We start from the raw sequence: 10,641 nt of genomic DNA, 5'->3' as shown, positions 1-10,641 counted from the left end.
GGATTACAGTGGTAGTCTTATTTTCATTTTATTATTTTTTACAAATACATATTTATATAAGGGGAGCCTTCCACCCCTCTGCAACTGAACATCAAAACAAACACATAACTTGAGATGCACTGTTAATCTGAACCGGAGACTATGGTGGCTATCCAAATATTAAAAAGATGTAGATGTGAAGGCATATTTATTCAACTCATTCGAAACACTGAATTCTCAAAACAGTCACCCCACAATCACAACTGATGTTTTTTTTTTTTTAAATGGCATATTCCAGTTAGCAGGAGAACAGCCTTGACTTGAGGCAGCTAAACTCGGTCAGAAAAGAATCAAAAGAAGAGAGAGTACGAGTGGTGATAACACAGACGTTGGCCTCCTCACACATACTCTTTCTTTGCATTAATCATCATTTCAGTGGATATGCTGGGCTGAATTTCAGCACCCTACAACACAGCAACACCATAAAGGTTGCCATAATCTGCATCCTCATATGGGTTACACTCACACACTGTCGATTACAAGCTAACCAATGGAAGCTGCTCATAGGTTAAAAGACAATTTACATACATTGTTCTACATGAAGGGCAGGGCGGGGCGATTTCCATTTCATTTGGTCAATTAGAGGACAGCTGAGGCACATTTGAATATAGGAAACATTTACCCTAAAAGCAACACAAACAAATAAATAACACAGTGAGCACTGTTGCAGTGGTAGCTTTTCAACTAAATGTGAATGCAAACAGTAATCCTTTCAGGACAGAGCTACAATCTACAGTAGGCTATTCTTAGCTTGCGGCCCTCATCATCTTTGCTACAATGTTAGAAGGTCTACAGGCACCTATTCCTAAGGCCAAATACTGTAACTGGTGCATCCCACGAATGCCTAGGACAGCTTGTTCTGCATACTGACTGGTGACGGATGAATCGGGAAAGGTTGCGTTAAAATGAACGAAAGTGCAGGGGACAGCTTTATGGCTTTTAAGCGACGTGCAGACCAGTTAGTGGCCACAAGGCTGCGTGTGCCTCGGACAGCACATCTGTTATATCTGTGTGCGTGTCTACCGTCTTGTCTGTCAGTCTGTCTGTCTGTCGAAGAGAAACAGGTCAGAAGCTCAACTGCACCATTAACAAAGGGAGCAAACAAACAAAAAGTACACACCTATTAAAAACTGAGGACATCATCATTTCATTTTTTTAAAAGTGCTTAAGCTTTGGGTACCTTCTGAGTATACATTCACCCATGAGCGCCGTGAGAAGTAGACAACACACGTTAATTCATTAAAAGAAAAAAATCAATTAAACAATTAAAAACATAAAAACAAGGCGGCTTTCAGAGTGCAGGTCATCAGTGACCTCAAGGGTCACTTTAGGGACAAGGAGTGGTGGCATGGGGTCAGTGCATGTAGAGACGGAAGGATAGTGATCGAATGAGAGAGAGAGAGAGAGAGAGAGAGAGAGAGAGAGTTGGTAGAGATGGACAGATGGAAAGTGAAAGACAGGAGAGACTATGAGGCCGATATGGTGTCAGAAACAAACTGCATCCGCACTCTGAAAAGAGAAAGAGAGAGAAAGATCCAGGTGGGGTGAGAGACAGAAGGACAGAGTAGGGCACAGGGAGAAAGAAGAGACCAGAACAGAGGGGGAAGTTTGCATTTGATATTAGCCATGATGTTAGGATAATTTCACCAATACAACAGCATAAGTCTGTGTATCAGTGAGATGTTGAAGTAGGATAGTAGGTGAGACATTCAGCCATTAATGCAGGATCACCTCATCATTCATTATCTGTTTATGTATTTACATCACTGTCTATTGCTAAACAAATTCATTCATTTTCCAACTAGAGGACTTGTTTGACAATGCAGGTTGTGTTTATGTGGTGGCAAACTATTTCAGTTTTTAGAACATCAATGGGAATAGTTACAAACCCATTCCTTACATCCAAATGTCCCTTCTCTTTTTCACCTTTCTTTTCTCTCTCCATCCATCCATCCATTCTTGAACTTCCTTGGACGGGATGATATTGGGCGTTTGAACAGAGTTGTAATTTTGCTAAACTGCACTGACAGAAGAATCCAAGACACATTCTTTAGTCGGATGTTGAAGTCAAATGCAGCAAAAAAGCTTACACACAAATTAGTTTGGGCGGGGAAGAGGGTTAATCATTTTAAATAATTATTTTCTCATTAGGTATCTGTTTATCCACCTTGCAGAAAACAACAGTGGGGTAGTGTTTAAAAACAAAAACAACAAGTGAGCTAGACCAATCTGTGTCTACCTGGTTTTTAAGCAGTCCTTCAGGTAAACAAAAACAACAGGTGAGGTAGAACACTCTGTGTCTACCTGGTTTTTAAGCAGTCCTTCAGGTAAAAAAAAGCCTCACACAAAAACAAAAACAAATAGAGTCTCAAAATTATGAAAACCGATACTTCTGTAAGATGTCGGGATGCAAGGCTGGATGGGTATGGGGGGGGGGGGGGGGGGGGGGTAGGGCATTGGCACACGGCAGAGGTCTTGAATCTCCATGAGAGTAGGGTTTGTGACGTCCATAGTCCCTGGTATGCAAGTGTGTGTGTGTATTTGTGCAATGGGGCTAGGTTAAATTTGGGGGAGTAAGGGGTGGGGGGGGGGGGGGGGGGAGGTGCTGTTTTAGGGGTGGGGGTGGGGGGGACTAGTAAGGGCCCTTGGAGTGTCCAAATATGGCAAGAGGAAAGTGTTTGACATGAGAGGACCACTGCGCTGCCAGCTGGAAGAATTTGACGTCGTTCCACTCCACTCCGTCAATCAAAACTGTGAAAACACGAGCACAAGAGCACGCACACACAGAGAGAGACAGACAGATAGATAGACAGTTAGGTTACTAGTAAACTGAAATCTAAATATTTAATTAAAACATTACATAATTTCAAAATGGAAAAAGACAGTTAACATATAAGTATTTGAAGAGTTATTTTCCAAAACGCTATATCTACCATTTTAATGCATTTTCATAAATACATTTTTTTTATTTTGTTTCCCAACTAATTTCAGTGGAACTGTAATTGGGTTAGTGTTATTTGATTTATCTTTACTTAAGCAAAACAACACCACTGCACTTTTATTGATATCACCTGAAATACACAATTAAATAACATGACTCATTATTGTTTTCAAAAATGGCTGCATAGCATTTTGGAAAAGAACTCTTCATTTATTATATATATTATTTAAAAGTTCACTGCCAGCTCTGGAAAAAAAAACCTTCATCTCTGATCACTGTCATAAAGGTTTTTCTCATATTTGATTTTGTGTTGACATGTTTAATGACAACAATAAAACTGGTAGCCTGGGTGAACCACCTGTTAGCGCATCTGAATTAGCTCTCCAGGTCCATCTGGCAATACTCCCATTGGAGATCACTTCCAAATCACAAAAACAAAAACCCAGGAAACAATCACAACCACTTCTATGGTATAGGGCGGGCTTTGAACAATGACAGACAGAGGAGGAACCAATCACAACCACTTCTCTGGTATAGGGCGGGCTTTGAACAATGACAGACAGAGGAGGAACCAATCACAACCACTTCTCTGGTATAGGACGGGCCTTGAACAATGACAGACAGAGGAGGACAGTTGGCACGGACGTGTATTTTCTTTGTAACAAGTAAACAACGGCATGTAAAACCTTTGTTTACAAGAAAGACATGTTTAAAGGAATTATCCGGAGTAAAATGCACTTTAGATCAATTTACGGATGACTGGGAGTACATACGTTGAGTTGACATCCAAATCATGTCATTCGGATGTGTTTTGAGAAAGTTCGATGTTACCGTTTTTAGTCAAAGCTCGTTAGCGTGGAAGTGAGAAGGGCATATTATTTCGCCGCTACAAAACGCTATTTTTATACCTCTTCTACAGTTCCAAACAACATTGCACTTACGTGGTAGTGAGTAGAGGGTCCCTAAAGCCAAACCAAAGTATCCCGAGTTCTTTATGTGGTCGGATAGAGAGTCCAGAATGAATTTCATCAAGCCAGTACCTTTCCGGAAATGTTGCCATCTTTGCTGCCATCTTTAGGGGAAAGTCCGTAGGAGTCGATTGCTCTGGAAATTCACAATTTCTTCGCCGTTTAAAAAAAAAAAAAAACATAGTCCAGTATTTCTTTTGAAAATGAAATGAAGTTGTATGGACTGCACTATGCACACTTTTTTTTTTTTTAAACGGCGACGAAATTGTGAATTACCAGAGGACACTTGGCAATCGACTCCTACGGACTTTCCCCTAAAGATGGTAACATCGAACTTTCTCAAAACACATCCGAATGACATGATTTGGATGTCAACTCAACGTATGTACTCCCAATCATCAGTAAATTGATCTAAAGTGCATTTTACTCCGGATAATTCCTTTAATGAGTTTGTACCAAAATTTACCAATGTAGGTTTAATTTCACAATTGGTTGCACCCCTTGAAATCCGGAGGTGAACCGAATAGGTCTGGTGCTAATGAGGTTATATAACTGGCTAATATCAAGACCTTTCTCTGTAATGGTTCAGCACCTGAAAGTTAGCTGATGTGATCTTGAAACATAGGCTATGCTTAGACAGAAACGATCTGAAGAGAAAACACAAGAGTGGCGTTGCGTTCTCACTTTTTATTCCGCATTTAGACAAGCGTTTTTGGGGGGAAATCTGCGTGCATAGGGTGACGCAAAAGTGTGTGAAATTCGATGTAGTATACACACCAGGCGGCTAGGTGGTAGTGTAAACGTGTGCGCGACGAGAGCCACCATTAGGAGATCGGAGCAGACTTTTGCGTTTTTACTTTAGACAGGCAACGCGACAGTGGAGCTTTTTTAAGATTTCCACTTGGGAGGGTGGTTTCACTTTTTTGCGTTTTTAAGCCCCAAAAACGTGGCCGTCTAAACGACATTTGATAAAATGTTTTGTTGTTTTCACCCACCAGCGCTGTCGTGTAAAGAGGGTCAGGACACTGAAAGTGGGTGGTATCTTGGTTTAATGAAGGTTACATTCTAATGTGGTGTTAGGACTTGAAAAAAGGCCTCCTATGTGGGCCATTTCTGCTAAATATGTGATGTCTGGGGACTGGACCCAAATGTTTTTGATTGTGAAGATCAATTTTTAGAAGGGCATGAACGTAATTGGCAGTGGAGATCAATATCTAAAAAGGCGAGACTTTTTAAACTTTGAAGTTGGAGCTGCAATTAAAGGTTTACCACTTCACAACAATGTATCTCTTAAAAGACCTTAAAAGAAACCATTTTTTTCTTGTTCATGAACACAAGCATATAGGGAATGAAATGGAACAGAATGTGTGGACCTACATTACAACAACAACACATCTGTGTGTTCATTTTTGTATGCGTACACTGTGTATGAAACTACTGTACATAACAGGCACAATGTCTATATAAAGCCTCAATATCTATTTCAAAAGTAGGGTGTGAGGACTTGAGTGACTGACTGAAGTGATTGACTGGCTTCTTGGTTATCAGGTCTGAGAGTGTCCGTGTGCTGACAGCATGATTGACACTCACCCCTCAGCATGGTCTGCTGTTGTTTGGCAGTGCAGATGAGGCGACTGATGCCCTCGATGACCTGGCTCTTGGACTCCGCCTCTTTGTCTCGGGACTTTTTGGGCAGGAACATGACTGGGAGACAAAGAACGTCGGTCAACCTCTCAACATGACACGACAGAGATAGTATTGTCTGTATCAGCTTTCAGTTTAAACACCGCTGTAGGTTTGGGGACCTTGAGGGTGTACCGTGTGTTGCAATGTTCGTCTTCCTCGTCTTGGTGTGTGGGTATGTAGTATCTATCTCTATGTTGTGTGTGTTTCTATGTGTGTGTGTGTGTGTGTGTGAGTGAGTGAAAGAGAGAGAGAGAGAGAAAGAGAGAGAAAGAGAGAAAGTGAGAGAGATGCATATACCACTGTGACTGTACCATGCTACTGTCTCCAAGTCCTCACCTTTCTTGTTCTTCTCCTGGGTGACCACGGTCATGGCCATGGTGTTCTGCGGGCCCCAGTCACCGCCACCTAGTGGCAGCCTGCTGACCTGCAGCGAGCGGAAGGTGCACTTGAGGGTGTTCTTGGAGGAGGAGTCCCGCTTCTCCACTTCACGTTTGCGCTCCGTCGGTGCCACCCAGTAGTCCACCTGCAGACCCATCGGCTCCCCCTGCCCTCCACCTGGGGAACTGCAGTGAAAGGGGGGAGAAGGGAGGACAGGTGTGGGGTGGGGTGGAGAGGGAGGAGAGGAGGTGAAGGCAAAGGTTAGGAAAAGCGAGGTGAGAAGAGAAATTCAGTACGTAAGTAGGAATGAAAGTGTGTGTGAGACACTATAGTATGCAAATGTGTGTGTGTGTGTGTGTGTGTGTGTGAGTGTGTGTGTGTGTGTGTGTGTGTGTGTGTGTGTGTGTGTGAGTATGTGTGTGTGAGTGTGAGTATGTGTGTGTGTGTGTGTGTGTGTGTACCTATAGAAGCCGGTGGTGACAGACGGTGATGAGGGGGGAGTCGGGGAGGCCTCTTTGAAAGCGGGGGAGACCTGTGGAGGAGTGGAGGAGAGGAGAACCGAGCCCACTGGAGCAGCATCATCAGAATCCCCTAGTGGAGGAGTAAGAGAGAGAGGGAGGGAGAGAGAAAAAAGAGGATAGAGAGAAGAGAACAGGTGGAGAAAGAGAGAAGGAGAGAGAGATAGACAGAAGGAGAGAGAGAGAGAGATAGAGGGAGAGAGAGAGCAAAGGAAAGACAGAGGAGAGAAAAGGAGAATGGAAGAACATTTAAAAATAGGGCATAGGGAAAGATGGAGAGAAACTAGTACACAAGTGAACAAACAGATCATTGGAGAAAAAGTGACACTTCAGCTTTTACCTGATGTGGCAGACGACTGCTCCACAATCCCAACTTTAACCATCTGCAAGCAGCAAAAAAATATTTTACCCCTCTTCAGTCAAATGAAAACAAAAACTCCTTTAATTCTAATTATTACCAGATTAAGATTATTTTATGGTTTGGGTTTGTGTTGGTCCTTCAAACTCACCCCAATGAAAGGAATAAATTTCTGACAGGAGTCTTCGTCTGGGCTAAAGAGAGGAGAAGAGACAGACAGCACTAATCAAACACCTATAACATGCTCATGCATAGGAGAGAATGGCACTTCAGGGACCATGTAGCCAGAGACCACATATCTGGCTACTGAAAGATCTCTGAAACCTCATTCCCTTAATGTTCTCATCACGAATTAGATCTCTATGTTGTTCATGTCAAAGAGACTGATTCCAACCAGAGGAACAATCATTGATGCTGACTAACCCAACTATGGCAGCTGTTCCTAATGCCACATATATGTTATAGCTTGTATATAACATATCTATTCATATAGAAAACATGACCATTGTTATGTAAATATGAGTATAAATAGTTTTGCAACAGATTGTTTTGCATATTCAGGTTTCTAATATGCAATTCAATCCAATTTCATACTAATTTTCAGATGGTAGCTAAATTCAAATCAATTAATTTTAATCAAAGTTTGGAGATTTGTCATTGAGGAACATCACTGACAATGGCCATATAAAATACCCTTCATGCAAACAGCCAAACCAGATTAATTGCTATCAGACAGGTAATCATTCAAAAATGATTGAGGTCAGTGGAGGCCATTTCAGGATCCCAAGGTCAGATCCTTCAGCCAAATAGTAAATATGCCATGAGGCAACAGCCATGGCATGATATGTTACTAAGATGGACAGCCCTTTAAATCTAATCTTAACTGTAAAGCTTTTGATGTGGCTTGATGTGGACCTTTCATGTACACCTCTTAACAACTCACCCCATATTCCAAAGTTAAAACCTGGAAGACTTACTTCAACATGAACAGGTTGGTACTCTAGTTTCCAGGTTTTGATTGGAAGCCCAAATCAAGTCCCCCTTAAAGCCCCCCAGTCTAATCCTTTCATTGCTTTCACAGGTACAACCAAAGCCATTGAACACTGCATGCATGCCATCAGCATTATCAGTAGCCACGCAGCACCATGGTAACCAATGATTCTGCCCAGGAAGAAGCAGCACTTGTCAATCAAGACCCTCAACTGCAGCAAGAGAGGAAATGGTTTACCGGGACAGAGAGAAGAGAGACAATCTACCGGAGGCAATGCACAGACAGAGGGAGAGAGAACAACTTGTGTCTAACAATTTTTTACAAAAATGATTATGCACACAACTACATAAAATTAACCTATTTTAGCCATGTGTTTTTTTTTTTTTAAAGGGTATGTAAATATTTCTAGGAATAAAATAGATACACATTGTGACAGATGTTGTTCTTCTCTCTCATGGACGAGCAGGTATACTCCCTAACGAAAGAGAAAGAAACGACAGACACACAGAGAGATAAAGGAGGAGAGCTGTAGGGACACTATCATGTGATAGTAGTACAGATGTGTGTGTGAATGTGGCGAATAAGGGTGAGAAAGACAGAGTCCGCAATCACAATATTACTTGCAATCACTTCAGGAAAGACAGAAGTAAAAATCAGAATAAAGATTAAAAGGAAAGAACATCAGGTTTAGTGTTATGTATGACATGGTCTGTAATGTATGTGCCTACGTGCCTCTGTATACTGCATCACTAAAGCTGCTCATTAATGTATTACCTCTTCATCACAAGTGTTCTAGTGCTATAACACCTATTGACACAGGCCATGCAAAACATAATGCAGTGAAGAGGACTGAATCTGCGTTGCTATGAAACTGCCTCTTGAGCTAAATCTGTAAACCTGTCAGTGCGACCCTCTGGTCTGTGCACAGTTCACCTGACACCAGCTGAGACAGGAGGAGGAGGAGGAGGAAGAGGAGGAGGAGGAAGAGGAGGAGGAAGAGGAGGGGGAGGAGAGGGGGGGAGCTGAAGTAGAACACTAGACAAGGAGGAAGGGAGAGGAAGAGAGAAGCCCAATCTTCTTATTTTCAAACGAGATACTTAAACCACATGAGACACCCACGTCATTACCCAAACGGAACAGGCAAAATGGAACGCTGAACTTCAATGTTATATATGCATATATATTATTTGTTATATAAAAATGAATATATAAATAATATATTTTATACATGACATATGTTATAATAGTTATTGATGTAAAGCTATAATACTATAATTACTCCACTGATGTCAGGTGGGACCTAAACTGAATAGAATCTCAGATGCTTCTCCTTGGAGAGAGGAGAGCGTGGTTTAAGTGTCTGTTTGAAGCCTACAGAGTTCAGGGGGGAAGGACCAAGCAGAACACAAGAACGGGTGATTGGCTAGGATCACGACACTACACTACAAGTCAAGCAGACCACAATACCTTACTGCAAAATCAAAATGAAAGCTCTTTTTCCTTTAAAGAGAGTGAAGAAAAACAAAGAAGGTAAGACAAGAGTCAACCAAAAAGAAGAAAAAGAAAGAAAAACAAAAAACACAAGTGTTATTCACAAACAGTGATGGACAAACAATGGCATCCACAGAGTTTGTGGTCAACATGATATATTTCTGACTGGCTCTATTGTCCAGGATGCTAAATGTACCTACTTTGTTACACTGTACGTGGATGCTAAATGTACCCACTTTGTTACACTGAGGATCAATGGTCTGAATTTACCCTGTAATATGTCAATTTACTGTAGGTGCTGCTATACCAGTGTACGGTCACATTATACCACATTCACAAGTTACACTAAAGAGGTGGTGTTACTTAGTAATTTATCTACTTGGCCTAACATAGCATCTCATACTGTATATTACAATCAGTTTGCATTCAGGACCAGCAAGTCCTGAAATTGAGACAATTTGGATATTTTCAGAGGGTACAATGCTGCAAAGCAATTAATTCACAGCCAGACAAACAGCTCAACCGGACTGAGAAAATGGAGTCTGTGTTGTGAGGATGTGAACACCTTTTTTTTAGAAGCACCTGTCACCTTCAAAAGCAGCAATATGGTGAAACACAGCATCATGTAAGTACCCTATCAACAGTTTTACCCAGTCCACCTCAACACTGAAAAGGGCAAAGAACCAAGAGAACAATACTAATACCACCTGTGTTAAACCTGGAGGCATCGATTAGAATGCTGAGGAGGGCAGTCTCTTGGTCTTACACTTGGTCTTACACTTCTTGAATTTCTTTTCGGGGATTAATAAAGTGTCTATCTATCTATCTATCTATCTATCTATCTATCTATCTATCTACAAGTAATGATAAAAGAATCAGATGGCTTAAAATGGGCTTGGCTTAATTCAATGCCACATATCAACAGGCTTCCTGTAGAAAATGAACCCATAGAAGTAAAACAAGTCTGTAGCCTATAGCATCCTCCTGAGCATTCTAAAGGTAGTGGACAAGCCTAGAGAAGTCTGTATAGCATCCTCCTGAGCATTCTAAAGGTAGTGGACAAGCCTAGAGAAGTCTGTATAGCATCCTCCTGAGCATTCTAAAGGTAGCGGACAAGCCTAGAGAGGGGAGACCAAAGATTGTAGAACACTGCAAGGCAGCAAAGATACTGGTCTGGTCTAGGGCAAATAAATGCTTTGGTATTTGTATGATGCGAACGATTATGTGAAAAGTTTTTCATGTAAGTTCTACAACCAAGAAGAGTGAATGCT

The 10,641-nt window shown here is 41.5% G+C and overlaps 1 protein-coding gene across 8 annotated transcripts in view; it reads right to left on the bottom strand.

Annotated features, from left to right (window-relative positions):
* Positions 1–180: 180 nt before the first annotated feature.
* The window catches only part of pacs2 (phosphofurin acidic cluster sorting protein 2), a 62,150-nt gene continuing 51,689 nt past the window's right edge, over positions 181–10,641 (bottom strand). For 5 of the 8 annotated variants that reach the window (XM_042071839.1, XM_042071841.1, XM_042071840.1 and 2 more), the window contains 7 exons: positions 9,347–9,379; positions 7,040–7,082; positions 6,871–6,913; positions 6,474–6,603; positions 5,971–6,197; positions 5,539–5,652; positions 181–2,790 (listed from right to left, as the gene is read on the bottom strand). In XM_042071839.1, the coding sequence (XP_041927773.1) occupies positions 2,672–2,790; positions 5,539–5,652; positions 5,971–6,197; positions 6,474–6,603; positions 6,871–6,913; positions 7,040–7,082; positions 9,347–9,379 (709 nt within the window). In that variant the 3' untranslated portion in view covers positions 181–2,671. The remainder of the gene's footprint in view (positions 2,791–5,538; positions 5,653–5,970; positions 6,198–6,473; positions 6,604–6,870; positions 6,914–7,039; positions 7,083–9,346; positions 9,380–10,641) is intronic. The other 3 variants (XM_042071844.1, XM_042071846.1, XM_042071847.1) reach the window with 1 other exon arrangement.

Source organism: Alosa sapidissima, chromosome 19 (assembly GCF_018492685.1).
Source record: "Alosa sapidissima isolate fAloSap1 chromosome 19, fAloSap1.pri, whole genome shotgun sequence".
Taxonomy (NCBI): Eukaryota; Metazoa; Chordata; class Actinopteri; order Clupeiformes; family Clupeidae; genus Alosa; species Alosa sapidissima.
Note: the sequence above shows the minus strand (reverse complement) of the source record. Positions and strands in the feature narration are given on the sequence as shown.